At 48.7% G+C, this 18,790-nt stretch overlaps 1 protein-coding gene across 12 annotated transcripts in view; it reads right to left on the bottom strand.

Moving 5' to 3' along the window:
- LDB3 (LIM domain binding 3) overlaps positions 1 to 18,790 on the bottom strand; it is a 62,384-nt gene that overhangs the window by 3,573 nt on the left and 40,021 nt on the right. For all 12 annotated transcript variants that reach the window (XR_012374205.1, XR_012374204.1, XM_073878703.1 and 9 more), the window contains 4 exons: positions 13,182 to 13,602; positions 11,852 to 12,032; positions 11,113 to 11,233; positions 5,458 to 5,573 (listed from right to left, as the gene is read on the bottom strand). Coding sequence is in view for 10 of the 12 variants with exons in the window: in XM_073878703.1 (XP_073734804.1) it covers positions 5,458 to 5,573; positions 11,113 to 11,233; positions 11,852 to 12,032; positions 13,182 to 13,602 (839 nt within the window). In the remaining 2 variants the exon portion in view is untranslated. The remainder of the gene's footprint in view (positions 1 to 5,457; positions 5,574 to 11,112; positions 11,234 to 11,851; positions 12,033 to 13,181; positions 13,603 to 18,790) is intronic.

The following is an 18,790-nucleotide window of genomic DNA, read 5'->3' on the forward strand; positions in this document are numbered from 1 at the left end:
AGTAGACAATCAAACTACGTAACATTTAAGACTTCCAAAGAGGAATACAGAACTAAACTCAAATTAATGAAATGGAACACAAAAAAATATACAAGATGAAGATGATCGATGGATGCTGTCCAAAGTTTACAAGACACCAGAACAAAATCATGAGTCAATAGCCATGGGGGTGATTAACATCCAAGAAAATACCATTAGTAAACTAACAAACACATCAGAAAAGATTATCCTCACTAATAATTAAAGGAAAAATAAATTAAAACCTCTGTGAGAGACCCCTAAGTATCTATTAATCTAACAACAACAACAACAACAACAACAAAACCCCTCAATCGCTTGTACCTTTAACCTTAGAAGACTATAGCCAAAAAGCAAAAGCAAAAAAAAAAAAAAAAAAAGTATCAGTCAACAGTCAACAATGCCAAAAGGGAATCAGGCCTACTTGTGCACTGCTAGGGACACCACTCGGTGAATCAGCTCAGTCTTCTGTAGGGATGTGGCAACACTGAAGAGGAGCTGTAAAGATGTGTCTGCCCAGTACCACTCAGGAGGAGTTTATCTTGCAGAAACGATTGCACGGAACAACGTGTGCCCAAGTGAAAACTGAAAACCACTAAAATGTCTCTCTATGGGGAGATGACCAAGTAGATTCTTACAGTACATTTTCCAATGGAATGCCACCAGGAAAAAGATCAATCAAATATGGAAAAGTGTATGCAGGGAGATAGTATATAAAAGAAATAGAGGCAAAATTATATAGCCCCATGATGACAAAATATGAGTGCAGTTTGAAAATGGAGACGTCACAGAAAGAAGAAAGCTAAGTGATATATGTTGAGGCTACTATGGGTCAAGCAGGAGGCCACTCTATATACATGATCTCATTTAATTCTCACAAAAACTTATGGGAAGGTATGATTTTTCCCCATTTCACAAGGGAACAACTGTGGCTCATAGAGCCAAGCGTCCCACTTAAGTCACAGACCTAGCAAATTGTGGAGCTGGGACTCGGTGTCCAGGTCTGCAAGACCCTAGGTCTAGCTCATCTTCCCCATACCCCACCACAGAGGGGGGCTAGGCTTACTTGAAATTGTTCTGGGCTTACGGGACTTGTATTGAGGTAGCCCTCCAAGTTTGTTGGACTACCAGTATGTAGGCTGGCCCTGGGTGGGCAGTATGCCAATGTGTCAGAGTCAGCTGGGAAGTCACATAGGCTGAGATGAGCCCCAGGTTCATGGAGGGCACTGAACATATCAAACAGGGAGCAGAAGTAGGGACCACATCCAGGACACTGACATCAGAAGAAGTGTAGGTAGGGGTGGCTGGGTGGCTCAGTTAAGCATCCGACTCTTGATTTCAGCTCAGGTCATGATCTCAGGGTCGTGAGATCAAGCCCCATGCTGGGAGTGGAGCCTGCTTAAGAATCTCTCTCTCCCTCTCCCTCTGCCTGTCCCCCACTAAAGAAGGAGGAGGAGGACAGCAGGGAGAGTTCCCACATACAGAAGGCATGAGGATAGAGAAATCATCCTCTTGAGATGAGCTTAGCTCAGTGAGCATGTGACCACTCCAAGACAGTTGGAAAGAAAAGTGGCATCACAGTGGTCCCACGTGCAAGTACCTCATGGCCCAACTGAGAATGTTATACTTGCGATCACACAGGGCTGACAATGGGCCCTGGAAACCAACGACCTAAAAAAGGGACTGAAAACATCCAGGTGGGGGGCAGTAATGTTGAGAGGCTCTTGGGGTGGCCTCAAGCCGCTGGTGAAGACATGGGGATAAGCCCATAAGATCCAACAGTGAGGATGGGTTTCATGGGAGATAGAAAGGCAGCTCTGGAGTAAGTTGTCAAGGAGCTGCCTGTCAACATCTGAGGCTCTGACTGGGAGACCCTGCCTAGTCTAGGACAGTGCTGGTTACTTGTGAGAACTTTGGGATAAGTTGGACAGTGTGTTGGGAGACTAAAGACCCAGAAGTGAGGACAGGCCAGAGCCTAGGGGCAGCTCATTGATAAGATGGAGCTGAGGGCAGAAAATATCATAAAAAGGTCTTGCTCAGTGTCCTGGGCTAGGAGACTCTGTGTGGGATGCACGGTGGCTTCCTGGTGAGGCCTCCAGACTACTCAGCGGAATGGCATAGCGGGGACGGTTCAAGCCCCAGGTTGCATGGTCAAGTGGCATCAGGGCCTGGGTGGGAAGGAGTAGTGGTCATGGACAGTGCTGGAAGGCAATGACGTAGGCCAGCTGTGGCAGCCCCTAGGACTGCTGCCCTCCCCTCCCCCACCAGTGGGGAAGGGCTAGAGACCCAACAAGACTTAGAGGAAAAGAGGGGCCACAGTAAGTCATCTCTATCCCATTAAAGATAGGCTCCATATCCTTTCCATTGGAACTCAAGTGCTGAAGCCAGATAGAAGCTTAACCCCTCACCCCAGCCCCCAGACAGGAGCTTAACCCCTTACCCCAACCCACATAGCCCTTCTTATCCATCATTTTATTTTTTTTAATATTTCTTATTATTTTTTATTGAGAGAGAGAGAGAGAGAGCACAAGCAGGGGGTGCTGAGGGAGAAGAAGAGAGAATCTTAAGCAGACTCCACACTCAGCACAGAGCCCGATGTGGGGCTTCATCTCATGACCCTGAGATCATGACCTGAGCTGAAATCAAGAGCTGGATGTTTAACCATCCGAGCCACCCAGGGGCCCCATCTCAGCCATCATTTTATATGCTTGGGACTTTAGAGAGGCTGTCTTGTTCTATTCTTTAATTGCTTGTATATGTCAACTTTGTTTTCTTTCAAGATTCCAAACTCCCTGAAGGTGGAGCTTTGTTCGGGAATACTCTTGTGTTCCCCAAACTCAAGCAATATTTGCTAAATTGAATTAGTCTAAAGTTATGTGCTCTCCTGAGATCTAACTGGTGGGAAAACAGCTTATCAGCTGGGAGAGCTAGGTCTGATCTTTCTTTCTTATTAATTTTTTAATTATAAGAAAATATATGCTCATCAAAGATGATTTAGAAATATAAAGTGATGGAAAAGGATTCCCCTCACCCCCCCCCCAAAAAAACCCTCACAGTTTTCCAATCAAAAGATTGCTTTCCAAAAATTAAAACCAAAACCATGTTCCACTTTGCTATATCTTAACAGGGCAGTGAGTGCCACACAGGGCCACTTAGGAGGAAAATGTAATGATTCATTCACCACACTGATTCTCCAAAGGACAGGATCTGCCTGGCTTCTTTAGATGGATCCTTCTGCAGTGCTATGGGTCTCTCACACCTTGCCAGAACTTATCTGTAATCTTGGCCTGAACAACCCTATGCTTTACTGCTTCTTCTGGTCTCTCTCTGGGAGTTGTGCCACTGTGATTCTCAGCCAAACTCAGTGGGCTCAAGGGAGCAGACCCATGCTCACCTTTTCCATGGTACCCTCTCCATGTGACACAGACCTCTCATCAGCCTGCCCTGAGAGAACAGGCCTTCTGTGTCACAGTCTGCCCTGGACCTTCTCCAAGTCTCTTGGATCCTTCTAGAAGTTGGGCAACCAGACTTGCAGGCAGTGTCTTAGGATCAAACAAGCCATGACTTGAATGTTGGGGTCAGAGGGCCCTATGTGCCTTGCTGAGTCATGGCTCTTTAGGGGACAACCAGAAAGCCAGTATATTCACATTGTTGTCCGTTTTCAGAGGGGAGGACCTGATGTATTTAAAGGACCCTAAAAGGCAATTAGAAAATCTATTCCAAAAGCTGGAAAATCAGAGTGTTTAGATTGAATTGTGTTGTTTCCTCCCCCAAATTCATATGCTGAAGTCCTTACTCCCAGTACCTTCAATCTACTCGGGGCAGGGACACACCGGTGACCTTATTTGGAAGCAGGATCTTTGCAGATATAATTAAGATGTAAATTAAGATGAGGTCATACTGGAGTAAGACGGGCTATTAATCCAGTAGGACCAGTATCCTTATAAGAAAAGGAGAAGCATATAGAGACAGACACACACAGCAGAGAAAGCCATGCAAAGACTCACACACACAGAGGGAAGGATGCAATGGGACCATGGAGCCCTAGACTGAAGTTCTGCAGCTGTGATTCAAGAAACACCAAAGACTGCTGGAAACCACCAAAAGCTAGGGGAGAGCGCACAGCCCTGCCGACATCTTAAATTCAGACGTCTAGCCTCCAGAACTATGAGAGAGTCCATTTCAGTTTTTGAAGCCATCGGATTTTGGTACATTGTTACAGCAGGCCTAGCAAACTCACACTCAAAGTCAACACAGTGCACCTCACGCATGGTGGAGTGCAGATGTGGTATAGACACTGAGGTGCATTGCAGTAACCTTTATGATGAGGGTTGTCCTATATCATAAGCCTATAAAAATAGTTCAAGTTTAAAGTGCATGGATATTTGATACATGGCCACACTTTACCTTGAGCAGCTCTGATAAAACAAAACAAAACAAAACAAACACAGTAGTGGCACATTAATTTTCCCAAATAAAGTTCAGTCAGTTGCAGACTCACATCACAGGCCTTTCTCAGGGATGAATATTTCCTAAATGTAAGGCAGAGTCCTAATGTCAGTGAGCTCATTGCTGTGTCTGCGCCACCCTGCACCCAACCCAAAGCCCTCAAAAGGAAAATGCCAATCTCATGGGAAAAATGACCTGGCTGTTCAGGAGAAATAGATGGCACATGGTTAACAGGTCATCTAGGGCTTATCTCCTGGCAACTACATATCAGGAGCAAGACCATTTAGGAAAATAAAATGATACTCAGCCCCGATTCCTAAAAGTTCTCTCAAAAGAAACCTTATCTCAGCTTTTCATAGAATGGGTCAACAAGCTCCAATCTAGTGTTTCATGGTGAAAATTTGGGGGGAAACCCTTGAATCACTTCATCATATCTAAAGCAACTTATAATCATAGGAAACCATCCTTCTTTATTCTAACCGAACCATCATTCGCTGCTCCCAACTACTCAGAGCATTCCTGGTGAGACAAGCTGCTGGTTTGACGTTTCCTTAATGAAATGGAGAGTAACAAAGCCACTTTGGTTTAGAAGTAATTATTAGTAATAAACTTTGCTTGACTGTGACATATCCAGCATCATGGTACTTGGCAGCTTTTAAAAATGATCAGCATAGGGCGCCTGGGTGGCTCAGTTAGTTGGGCAACTGCCTTCGGCTCAGGTCATGATCCTGGAGTCCCTGGATCGAGTCCCACATCGGGCTCCCTGCTCGGCAGGGAGTCTGCTTCTCCCTCTGACCCTTCCCCCTCTCATGTGCTCTCTCTCTCAAATAAATAAATAAAATCTTAAAAAAATAAAAAAATGAATAAAAATGATCAGCATATCAGTGGGCCAGTGTTAAAAGGGATGTAGAGGGTTGATCACCTGGCCCCACTAGGTCCCTCTTGCCCCTTCTCAGAAAGTCAGAACCCCCAGCCGTGCTAAAAACATACTGCGCAGATGAAGCAGGTGTCATGCCAGGTGTGTCCCAGGGCTTCGATAAACTTGTCCCCAGCCTCCACGGGGAAATCGCAGCCATGACACTTGGTGCTGAACAGATTGACGTAGTCTGAAATGAAAGGCAGAGTGAGGACCAGGCATCCAGGCAGGCTGGGAGAAGCATCCTGGACACACTGACACAATGCCACAACAATGACACCACACCGCAAATCACGGAGCTGGGGCAGTGGGTATGACCTAACTGGTTACTTCTCATCTTGCAGACAAAATGCTCAGTTATATGATTGTGTTTTTTTCTTTTCAGTAATTTGCACTGGTGTTGTATGGATTCAGGCTTAGTTACCACTCTGTACTGGTTTAATTTACAAACACTTTCCAGATCTGTCATTAACTTTCTTTCTACAGGGTGATTTTCTCTTCTGCCTCTATCACCCTTTATAGCCCAAACAGACCAATCCCAAAAAAGAAAAAAAAAATCACATTTCCCAATTGCTATGCTTAGTTTGGAAGAAGGAGACCCCTTAATGTTTTTAGGAGTACTACAGTACGTTCTTTGCTTGGCAATTCTTCTGTCATTGGGCATTTGTGTTCATAACAAAGTTTCACTACTAGAAACAATATTTGAGCTACTATGTTAAGACTTGTCCCCCTCCCTGCCTCACCGAAGAGATAATAATACCATGTATTGTTTGTATAATGCTTTACAGTTCACCAAGCATTCTCGCATAGATGGTATTCTTTACTAGAATCTCAATGTCATGATCTGTGGATTAGTATGTACTGTTTTCTTTCCACCCTCGACACAGTGCCTGGGACACAAGTCAATACCCAACACATATGTGCAGAATGAATAACGGAATGGATGAATCAGTGAATCAATAAATCAATGAATGAACTTAATCTTCAAAAAAATCCCTCAGAGATTGAACTATAATTATTTTTCTGTTTTATTTTATCTTGTGGATTAGGAAGCCAAGGCTCGCCAGAGTCATACAGCTGAGACACACAGCTGAGTGGTCTGGGTCCCAACTCCAACTCAGGAGCTGTCTTCCCTGGGCCTCAGGGACAAGCAGTTCTACTGTACTCAGTGTAGAACTCTTCCAGATTCTTTCAGAGAAGTTTGATGCCTCTTACAAAGCCTTCATTCCCCTAGAAGTGTACTGGTCTCTCCACAGCTCTGCCACAGTGGGCTTCTCCTCACACCTTCCATGTTTCTGCTCAGATATCCTTGTGGACAGCACGCCTGTTCTCCATCTTAGACCACATGCTAAGAAGCAGCGTGCCATGGGGGGTTATGGACTTGGGTTCTGAAGAACAAAAGCACTGAGCTCAAGTCCTAGCTCTGTTCGAGAATTGTTCCTACTTGGGGCAAGTCACCTAACTTCTCAGCGTCTCCGGTTTCTTATCTGTAGAATGGGAGTAACTACAGTACCTAAGTCGTGGGGTTGTTGTACAGATTCAATAAGATAACGTACGTGAACGTACTTGGCACAGATACTCAAAAATCTTGGCTCTTATTGTGAATGTCTTTATAAAGGATGGAAGGAGAGAAGGAAACGTGATTCCAGTGCCTACTCGGCACCAGTCCAATACTAGTGCTTTTCTAAGTTTCCTGGGTAATCTTCACAGCAGCTGTAGGAAGAAATATTATTCCCATTTTAAAGACGAGGAAACTGGCTGCCGAGGTTCTATCACACCGGCAGTAAGGAGCCTGCCTCAGTGGACTCCAAAGTTCATCCTCTTTCCATGACTTCACGTGGTCTCTGGTTATCTATTTGCCATTGAGCTTTGATAAGTTATATCTCTTGCATATATTTTCCAATGTACGGTTTCCCCTTTTGTGTTTACTTATGGTTTGTCATGCAAATGCTGTTCTATATGTCACGGTCTATGAGGCCTGTCTCTGATGGAATACTTCATTTCTCACCAGAACTAAAAACATCATTCTGCTTCCTTTACAAAGTTAGAGTGGATTTACGGTTCACTCCATGCTCTGTAGGAACTAGTGTGGGTGAGAAACAGGGCCATAGGCTACCCCATCTCCACGGGAGGGCAAGCCCTGTACCCCACTTCTGACTCCTCTCTCATTACTCCCAGTCTCCAGATGCCCTGGACTCTCTCGTCTACCTCATACCTGTGTATGAACCAGGTCCTGGGCTTGGAAAACCCTCCCCACTTTGTCTACCAGGATCTCTGCAATGCTGTGGGCCAGGCCTTCCTCCTGGGAAGACCTCATCTTCCACCCAACCGAGAGAGATGAGATGGCCTTCCCAACGGCTTCTTTTGGGCTTCCCCTCCCTCCATTCATTCATTCATTCATTCATTCAATCATCTCTTGACTATCCATTGATGTGCTGGCGTATCACAGGATGATGCGTCTGCTTGAGGTTTTTGAAGGCAGAGACCCACTCCTAATGCTCCGTGTCTCTCACAGGAACCGGCACACATTTGATGGATGAAGGATGAAGGGACAAACAAAGAAATCGTTTGGAAAACCTCACTAAACAGTAATTTTCCTTCTCTCACTGGGCAGACTAACATTAAGCTCTTACAATTGAACATCTAGTCTGGCCTGCCGATTGGTTTTTCTGTTTTATACTTGATTCTGTATGATCTGGAGAACTGCCACTTTGTTTTAAAATTTGGTAGCACCGGTCTTGACCCTAATACATTTTTTTTTTAAGTTCACATATTTCATCATTTATCAAAAAAAAAGAGAGAGAGAGAGAGAGAGAATATGATTGGAATTAAGTTTGTGCTTGGGCCTTTCCCACCATGAATATAATCTAGTTCCTCATGTATTTATTTCTTACTTTACTTCTCCTATTAGGTCTTTATAATTTTCTTTGACTCTCTTATGCCCCAAGTTGAATTTGTACCCTGTATTTAATGGATTTTATTGCTATTGTAAAAGGATTTCCATCCATCAAATCACAGGTGCTCTCTGTTGCAAAAGGGCTTAGTGCTTTCCGAGAACAGTGGTTCTCAAACGTTAGAATCATCTCAAGGGGTCGCTAAACACAGATTGCTGGGCCCCACCCCTCAGAGTTTCTGATTCAGCAGATCTATGGGGTGGGGCCCAAAGATCTGCATTTCTGTAATCCTGATATTGCTGGTCTTTGGATCATACCTCGATTCTCAAACTTAACTGAATATAGAATCATATGGGTGGGGGTAGGGTGATAAAATTCTGCATCTGTACATCTGGGAATTGATCTTCTATATCTTTAAAGTTTCCCAGGTGATCATGATGCCCCATCAGGTCTGGGCACTGCTCGGGGGCAGGCCCTCCTAGCTCTCTTACTTAGGCGCAAGATGATCCTATGTAAAAGTGTCAGCTCGCGATGGCAGCTGACGAAATCTTTTGGAGTCTAGATCGTGGTATTCTGACACTCTCCCTTCTGTGTCTTCTTCCAAGTTGTTGATAAAAATGATGACAAGGTACGACAATGAGATACCACCTCACCCTCATTAAGTGGGCTGCTATAAAAAACCCAGCAAAATAGCAAGTGTAGGCAAAGATGTAGTGAATTTGAAACCCTGTGCTCTGCTGGTGGAATTGTAAAATGGTGCAATGCCATTATCAGAATAGTGGAAACCTCAAAAATAGAAATACCATATGACCCAGCAACCCTACCGCTGGGCATATACCCCCAAAGAACTACAAACAGGGTCTTTTAGACATTTGCACGCCCATGTTCATAGCAGCAGTATTCACAATAGCCAAGAAGCAGAAGCAACCTAAATGTCCATCAGATTTGGGGGGGGGGTACTGAGGACTTTTCAAGCCTCAGACACAAATTATAGAAATTGTAATGCTTTTAGTCAATTAATAATAGCAATTTGTTTTTGTTGTGTGTGTTTTAAGATTTTATTTATTTATTTATTTATTCATTTATTCATTTATTTATTTATTTATTTAGAGAGCATGAGCAGGGGGAGGGGCAGAGGGAGAAGGAGAGAGAGAATCTCAAGCAGACTCTGCACCAAGCGTGGAGCCTGACACGGGACTCCATCTCATGACCCTGAGATCATGACCTGAGCTGAAACCAAGAGTCAGATGTTTAATTGACTGAGCCACCCAGGTGCCCCAACAATAGCAATTTGTATTGGCATGAACACACATCTATCAATTATCTGCTAATTATCTAACAATTATCACCATACACTCACAAGAAGGGAAAAGAGATGCTTATCTTCTTCCTTTTAAAAGATATGGAAACTGAGGCACGGAGTGACTGAGTAACTAAGTCATTCAATTAATAAGAGCTGGGAAGACATCTCACCCGTATATAAGAACGCAAGAAATTTTTCTTTTATAATTTGTTGTCAGGGGAGAATAGTTTTTGTTTGCTTTGCTTTTCCCCTGGAGGAACTGGAATGTTTTCTCCTTTCTGATTTTAAAGTAAACTAACTTACTGTGTTTCTCTTTTTGCCCACAGATTTGCTGCCCAGTCACTGTTGCTCTGTTATTCTTCATAATCAGCCTGCTTGCTTTTCCCTCTTCTACTTGGTGCTGATTTTCTAGTTCTATTGTCTTAACCTTCGCGTCTATGGTAACTTTGTTGGACCCTCCCTCAAATCCTTTTCTGAAAAAGGCAGTCTATGGGAGTGCCTGGGTGGCTCAGTCAGTTGAGCGTCTGACTCTTGATTTTTTTTTTAAAGATTTTATTTTTTTATTTGACAGAAAGTGAGAGAGCACAAGCAGGGGGAGTGGGAGAGGGAGAAACAGCCTCCCCACTGAGCAGGGAGTTTGACGTGGGGCTCGATCCCAGGACCCTGGGATCATGACCTGAGCCAAAGGCAGATGCTTAACCATCTGAGCTACCCAGGCGCCCCTGACTCTCGATTTTGGCTGGCTCTGCCAGGGAGTCTGCTTCTCTCTCTCTCTCTCCCCCTCTTCCTCTGCCCCTCTCCCCACTCATCGATGCTCTCTCTCTCTAAAATAAATAAATAAATCTTAAAAAAAAAAAGAAAGAAGAGGCAGTCTATGAATAAATGAGTGAGGAAGTGGCTAATTAGCCAGGACACCTGATTCTCTAACAGAGTGCTTTGTCTTCAAAATGTATAATTTACTCCAAGTTTTAAGGTAAAACAGCATTTGGGGGAAGAGAGAAACTCTGAATTCAGCTGGGGGTGGTTACAGGACTCTGAAGGAACATCAGAGGAGCAGGGAAAGGGACTTTCACATGTTTGGTGCTTTACACACTTTCTCTGGTTAATCCTCACAACTCATGAGGCAGGTGTTTATATGCCCTTTTGTACAGATGAGGGAAGTGAGGCTCAGAGAAGTTTAATAACTCACTCGGGGTTACAAAGCCAGCCCGAGGTGGAGCCTGGAACAGAACCTAAGAGAAAGTCCAAAGCCAAAGCCTTTTCAGATTCCAGATCATAATCATCTGAAAGGTTTCCCAAGTGGTTACAAGATGCCAACCTGTGATCCACATATGTGGTGCAGGGAAGGGAACTGAGGTCGAATGTGTTAAAAAAAAAAAAAAAGCCATAGACCCAGCCCCCACCCCAGGAAAGCATGATTCTGCCATTTGGAGCCTCCTGATGGTTCCATGTGAATGGACACGGGCAGGAGCTTCCTGTACCTGCTCCTTTCTCCAGGACTCTGGGGCCTCCCCACAGCATAGCGGTCCTACCTTTCTCGCAGTAGGGCTCCCCATCTTCCATGTGGAAGAGGCTGTTCCCAAAGGGCTTTTTGCAAGCTGCGCAGACGAAGCAGGTGGTGTGCCATGTCTGTCTCAGGGCATGCATCACTTCCTGGGGGGAAAGAGCCTCCGCTCAGGCCAAGAGGTTCAGGGGAGAGAGGAAGCTGGGCCCCCTCTTCCTCACCAGGCCCTGGCTACTGCCGGAGCATCCCAACAGGGAACAGGGCAGGAGAGCCCAGGAGGTGGGTCTTGGACGTGCTGAGGAAAGGCCCAGGGGTGACAGAGGAGTTCACACTCATGTAGCACCTGCTGGGTGCCAGGTTCTCTGTCAAAATCATCGGAGAGGTGGTTACATTAGCTGTGATTCTGAACCCTCCCCTCAAAGCTGGGGGGGGGGTATTGCTTATTACTGCTGCTTTACCAAAGGAGCATGGAGGGGTCAAGGCCACATGTGGGCGCGTGGCGAGGTCAGTCTATGAAGCAATAACTGGCTTTGCAGAAGCTCCACCAACACTTTGAGCCATGTGGCTGAGGCAAGTCATCATCTCTCCCTCCATGTTCCTTCGCTCCCTAGCTCATTGGTGGCAAACCAACTCCCTTGTAGGATGGAAAGTTGTTCTCTCTCTGTTAGCAGCCACTTCTTGGCTTCCTAACAGGCCCCCACAACCTTGGGGAGGGAGAAAGATTGTGAAAAGACAAGAGTCAGAGGAGAGGGATGCTGCCCACTTACCCCCATGATTTTGGTGTTGCACTTGGCACAGATTGGGGCAAAGAACTGCTCGTAACAGCGCTCACAGTACACATTGTTCTGCTCCTCCACAAAGCACATGTCGGCCAGGGAGGTCTTGCAGTAGGCACAGTTGAACTCTTCCGGGTGCCAGGAACGGCCCATGGCTACCAGAAAGGGGCCCCTGGGGAAGCAGAGAATGGCACCTATTAAGGCAGCCCCAAAAGCTCAAGACCAGATATTTCAGGACACCCAAAACTCTTCATACTTTGACCCAATAACCCTGACTTCTGTAACTGTTCTAACGAACTGATGTGAAATTCAGATAAAGCTCTATGCAAAAAGATATTCATTGTTTCATCAACAACAGGGAAGCAACTCAAATATCTCCAGGTAGGGGACGAGGGAAGTGTATTATAGAATATTGTAACAAGAAGAGCCAAGATGACCATGCCAATGGCTGGCCTTTACTGAGTGCGTCCTCTGTGCCCAGCACTGTTTAAGAAGAAATGTGCACGGATTAACTTGGTTCGCGCTTACAACAATCCTAAGAAGTAGGATTATGGTACCTGCTTTCAGATAAGGAAACTGAGGCACAGAGAGGTAAAGTAAGTTGTTCAAGGCCACAGGGCTAGTACCGCCTGGGTAGCCCAGATCCAGATTAGCGGTCAGAGCAGTGGGACTACGAGGAAATGTGGTACATGTTCATTTTTACTTTTTGGAACTCTCTAATTATTCTTTAATGAGCATGTGTTACCTTATTTTTAAGTAAAAGTGTATTTATCACATACATATGCCCTCCTCCCTAACACACACATCCTATAAACATACTATGTCCAAACAAGTGTCACCTACGTCTGTGAAATGACTTGTTTTCCTTTTAGGGTGGCAGATGCCCACCAAAGCCCTGAGCAACACTGGCCTGTCTGTGGAAAGACCCAGAAAGAACCCTAAAGGAAAGCTGGGTCAAAACTAGCACTGTCAGCCGGCTTGCAACATGCCCAGTAAACCTGACAACAAGACCTATGATTCCCAGAACCCGGCCTTAGCCCGAGGGGGAGGTCCTGGCACCAGGCACCGTGCTGGGAGCTTCACCCACTTACTTCATGGAACTCTCCCGACTCCCGGAGAAGTGGGTGTCCCACAGGTATGGAAGCCAAAGCTCAAAGAGGGTCAGACTAGGTGGCAAGCCAGAGGAGCCCGAGGCTGCCCAGCAGGGAGCCTTCTCCCTACTTTTGCCCTTCCTCTCACCTCCCATGCCCTACCACAGGGTTCAGACAGTGCACAAGAACCCCACACCCCTGCTCTCCCAGCGCCCCAGCTCAGACCATACCTGATGACGTTGCTGCAGTGGCCACAGAGCGGAGTCCTGCTGCTGGCTGGGAAACGCTCAGCCCGCTGAACGATGCCCCTGGCCAGGGGAGACCCCTGGGGCCCTGTCGGGGTGTAGGCAGGGGTCCCTCGGGGCAGGGTCTGCTTGCTGATGGAGGTGGTACTCTTGCCAGGGGCAAACTTCTGAGAGAAGCTGTCATCTGTCACCCAAGGGGGGCGGCTGGCAGACTCCACAGGGCCCCCACTGTAGGCCGCTGAGGGTGCAGGGTTATAGCTTGGGGCTGGCGAGGGGGTATAGGCTGGTGCCGGAGAAGGGGAGTAGGTGGGGGCAGGCGAGGGGGTGTAGGCAGGGGCAGGTGAGGGGGTGTAGGGAGCTGGACTATAATTGGCCCCCGGGGATGGGCTGTAGGTAGATGCAGGCACTGCAAGCCAAAAATAGCCAAAGAAAAATGTATCAGGAATTCATTTCCCCCAACTTGCCCCACCCCAGCCAGAAAACTCTAAAAGGTGACTTTAATATTAGAGCGGTACAATTCCAATTTTTATGGAGGACGCGTTCCTGAACTTCTTGATGCCCCAGATTTGAATTTGCAGCAGGGAGCCAAGGGAGATAAAGAGCAACCAGAGCAGAGCCCTCGGGAGCTTGAACAAGGCTGGGAAAGGGACATAGCTATAAATATCTGCAGCTGTGTGGGGTGGGGCTCGGCCAGGCCTTGGCTTCCAGAAGCCTGCAGAAGACAGGGAATGGGGGTGGGCATGCCAGGCAAGCCTCATATCTGGGTCCCCTGGGCCGGGAAGGGGGTGGGAGTGGGTCAACTTGGCCTTGACTGGAAGATGCTTTCAGTTGCACTCTGACCAGGGATTTGACATCTGAAATGCTTCAATCACATGTGTTTGCTGAACCTGGACCTAGCCCAGCCTTTGGGACAAAGTAGATGATAGGGCAGCTGGGTTTTCAGGTTCAGTAGCTAAACATGAAATGTTTAGCTACAACCATTTTCTCAAAAAACACTTCAGCTTGATTTATATTGGGGGAAATTTCACCTTGGTTTGATTGGGGTGGGGGTCTTGAGAGAGCCATTCAGAGGGAGCCTGGGCAGAGATGCTGGGGTGACACAGCCCAGGTCTAGCTGCTCGCTCAGTCTGTGGCTGCCTCTAGGAGACAAATGCTCGCCTACACCACTTTGGGAGAAACAGAGTATGTCTGAGTGCGTGTGAAATTACCATGAAAGAGTGCAGGAGAATGTACTGCCTCACTTCTGGAACCCCTACCTCCAAGTATCAAGTATCCCCGAGCTAAAAAACCTTTTGGGGTGACAACACAAAGGAGCACTGCAGCTGCTCACCCATAGCCCTCTGAGGCCTGGGCCCTCAAAACCTAGGTTTCTAAGTTCTGCTGCCTCCCATTGTGGAGCCTGCACACATTCCAGCCAGCTTCATCTTCCAGCCAGGGAGGTTCCAGAAGCCTCACCTCAACTCACAGTCTGTGCCTCTGGAAAGAGGCCTCATTCCTCCCATCCTGGGAAGCATGTTGGGGCAAACTCCCTCCATTCCTGAGCTTGCCTAGGTGGATGGACTGTGCTGAGGGGTCCTGAGACAGCCCCCCTCAGTTTCCAGCCTGGAAAGGAAGGTCTTGCTCAGGGCTAAAGTTCCCCACCTGGCCTCTGGTCTCTCCCACCTGGTTCTCCTGGACCACCTTTGGTGGCCTGTGGCCTGCTGTTCCAATCGTATTGTTCTACTCCAAGATGACTGGCCCTTCAGAGCTGGGTAACACAGGAACCCCAGTACTGTGGGTGGGTGGGCACCAGGCCTGTGTTATCAAAAGCTGAAGGGGTAAAATCCGCCACGGCCCTGTCTTGGAGCCATGTTGGGAGTGGTGCTGGCTTCTAAAAGTAAAACTCTCTCCATGAGGAATCAATCTTCTTCCCACTTACTAAGGGAGTAGGCTTGGCACATAACAAATCATCTGGTTTGGTCCCCTTTACAGTTGAAGTCACTGAGGCTCAGACACAGTAAGTGGCAGAGTGAGTCTCCAAAACTATTCTATTACCCCAAGCTGCCTCTGTAAAGAATATAAGTCTAATTTCCAGAAAATCTTGGCACACCATGTCATTGAGGAATAACTATAAACTTGGAGGAGGTCCCATGCTCTGGCATGTAGCACAGCCATCAAGAGCCCTAGGTTCAGGTCCCAGCACTACTACATCCTGGCTGTGTGTCCTTGGGCAAGCTGCTTAATGTCTTTGGGCCTGAATGTCCTTTTTTAAAGATGGCATTAATAATTCTTAGTGCCTCACAGGTTGGTTATGAGGTTTCAAGGAGACAAGAAATATAAAGTGCTTATCCTAGGGCCTGGTACAGTGTATGCATCATTTCACGTTAGTGAGGATGGTGACTTCTGGGTCTCAGGGTCTGGGTGAACTGTCAGCTCATCTTACTGCCTGATGGTCACCTGAGGGAACCCATCCAGGGAGACTGTGGGATGTTGGGGGTGGGGATGGGAGATGTGACACCCTGAAATCAGATAACTTGGGACTGAGTCTATCACCAGTGGTAGAAAGTATGATGCCCCTGCCTGCCTCAAAGAGTGGTGGGGACCTACTGGGGTGACATGATGCATGCACTGTGCAAATTTGTGAAGCCCAGATTCCAAGTGTTGCCACCCTTCCTAACAACCTTGCCTAGCAGCCAAGTGCCCAGAGCAGAGGGTCTCAAAGTGCTGGGGCAGGGGTGATGAGGGGAATGCCACCAGGGAGGGGGTGTGGGGAGAGGTGATCTAGCAGAACTTCAGAGCAGCTTCATCCCTCTCATACACAATGGGGTTCTAAGCAACATTTTGTCCCCCACCCTTTTTTTTTGGTAAAGTGGGGACTCTCTGCTGAAAGGGATTAAGAACAAAGCCCCAATCCTGTGCCAGTGCACAGCCCTAGGTGGCCAGTAAACACTTGAAATGTGGCTAATAGAAATTGAGAAGTGCTATCAATGTAACATACACACTAGATTCCAGGGCTTAGCACAAGAAAGGAATATAAATATCTCATTAATCATTATTTTATATTGACTATATATTGAAATGATGCTTTGAATATACTGAGTCAAATAAAATATGGTAACATTAATCTCACCTGCTTCCTCTTCCTTAAAAAAATGTGGTTAACTAGAAAATTTATTTTTATTGGACAGTGCTGCCCTCATCAGCACAGTGGCTACCTAAGACTGACTGGCTTCCACAGGCGAGGCCCTTTACGTGTATTATTTCATGTAATACTCACTGCAATCCAGTGAGGCAGAGAATATTTTCTAGTCCACTTTACAGTTGGAGAACTGAAGCTTGGTGAGTCTAAGTGACTACTGGAAAGTTGGGGAGCTCGGGCAGTGGGACTCAACTCCAGATCCCCTGCTTAACCACTCCCTAGGCAGCAAAACAGGCTTTTAGCACGCCCCTTCCAACTCGGGCCCTTGCCCACTTTTCCTGCTTCCCTCCAGCAGCGCAAACCCTATTCTTTCTGCCTGGCAGACGTTCTCTTCCTTCCTCCGGAAGGCCTTCCAGACTCCCTGATCCAGTCCCCTCTTCTAAGCCCCCGCGAAAGCGTCTGCAGGTCAGAAGCATGCGGGAATCCGGAGCCCGGTGGGCTGCCCTAGGGGCCTTCCGTTCCTCGAGGCGCAGGCCGGCAGCTCCCCACTCCGCATCGCGTCCCCCCACTCTACGGGGGTGAGGGTGGGAGCGCGAGGAGCGGCTGCTTCCCAGTCCCCTTGCCTCTGCGCCCTTCCTCCTGGCTCTGGCCGCGCCACCCCAGACGTGCCAGAAAGGAGACTTGATATCCCATCTCCGAGCCCGGGGCTGTTGCTATTTCTGCTTGACGGAATTAAGCCCGTCTAAATTAGAAGGTGATATTTCATCTCTAATTGGCAAGTTCAAAAGGCCCCTATCGCACTCGGCGGCCTCGGGAATGTGTAATTAAACAAGGTGATTTCTGACTCATCCCAGGTCGGGCCTGGCTCCCCACGAGCGCCGGCCCCCGCCCGGCCCGCGGGCCGACGTGGCCTCCCCCCTGCCCACGCGAGGCCGACCCGGCCGCCTCCCCGGCCCCAGGTGCTCCGGGGAGCGGCCGCCCAGCCCGGGCGCCAGCGATGAGAGCCGGGCTGCGAACGCCACCCTCGGCCCAGAGGAATCCCGCGGGGAGCTGCGGCCCGGCCTGGGTCAGCGGAGGACGGGAGCGGCTCGGGCGCGCGTTCCCCGCTTCTCCCCGGGCCGCCTGCCAGCCGCCCGGCCTCCCCGGGAGAGGGGCGGAGGCCGGCCGCCTCCTTCCCTGCGGGCAGGCATGAGTTAACGTCTGCACCGCCTGGGAACGCCGCGGAGGGAGGCCCGCCGGCCCGGGGCTCCAGCACGTCTCGCCCGCCTGGGCCCCAGCCCGGCAAGGAGGTGAGGGGGCGCTGGGCGGGCCAGGCGGGCGCGGGCCCCCGGAGCCGTGCCGCCCCCTGGCGGGCCTGCGGGGGAGAGCCGGAGCCCCGGGGTCCGCCCCGGAAGGTGCCCAGGAGGACCCGCCTGGGAAGGGAGCCCGGGCCGGGCCGGAAATGCGCTCCGGGCGCGGAGAGTGCGCCTCGCCTCAGCCGGGTTCCTTTCCGCCCTCCCCGCAGTGGTCCCCGTGTCCGCTGGGCAGCCGCGTCCTCCAGCTCCCTCGGAGATGTTTCACCACTGCAGCCAGCTCCGAATTGCTCCCTAATCCTGTGGCTCTAACCTCAGAACTTTGTGTCCCTGCCCCTGGAAGGACAGGGAAGGGCGCCTCCTGTGTGCCAAGTACTCGGCTGGGTGCTTCATTTCGTCCCCAGAACACGAGGTCTACATAGCTTCGTGCCCATTTTTCAGAGCAGGGAATTCAGGCAGCCGAGACGAAGTGCTTTGCCTTGGGGGAGGCGGAGCAGAGCCCCGCACAGGAGCCTGTCTGATGCTGAAGCCGCTTCTACCGCCCACGCTCAACACCGCGGGCAGAGAGAGTTCTAGACTAGGAGGGCTCATCATGGCTCCTCGGCCTTGCGCGTCAAGTCAGGCTCCCCAGAGCAAGGCCCTTCCGGCGCAGTCCCTGTCTGACCTCCCCTGCTCTCCGGCTTCATCGAGGATCCTCTCTGGGGTCTCTCCTTTTCCCTAACAGGATATGCTCCTGGGGCGCCTGGGTGGCTCAGTCGTTAGGCGTCTGCTCAGATCATGATCCCAGGGTCCTGGGATGGAGCCCGGCATCGGGCTTCCTGCTCGGCAGGGGAGTCTGCTTCTCCCTCTCCCCCCCCCCACTTGTGTTCTCTCTCTTGCTGTGTCTCTCGTCAAATAAATAAATAAAATCTTTAAAACCAAAAAACAAAAACAGGGTATGCTCCTGAGTCTGCCCTCGACCTTACGACTTCTTGACCAACTCTCCCTTTCTGGCGTGATATTGAGAAGCCCCCTCCCTGTCCCCTTAGAGTTAGCTACCCCATTCTTTCCTGAACAAGTCCTTAACTTCTTCACCTCATCACTGTTACCATGTGTGAAAGTGGTGTCTGTGTGTGTGTGTGTGTGTGTGTGTAACCATTTGGGAGGGGGGTGGAGAACAATTTGGATACTACTCCAAGTGGAAA

Source organism: Callorhinus ursinus, unplaced genomic scaffold (assembly GCF_003265705.2).
Source record: "Callorhinus ursinus isolate GAN/ISIS: 27379988/994484 unplaced genomic scaffold, GSC_fseal_2.0 scaffold31, whole genome shotgun sequence".
Lineage (NCBI taxonomy): Eukaryota > Metazoa > Chordata > Mammalia > Carnivora > Otariidae > Callorhinus > Callorhinus ursinus.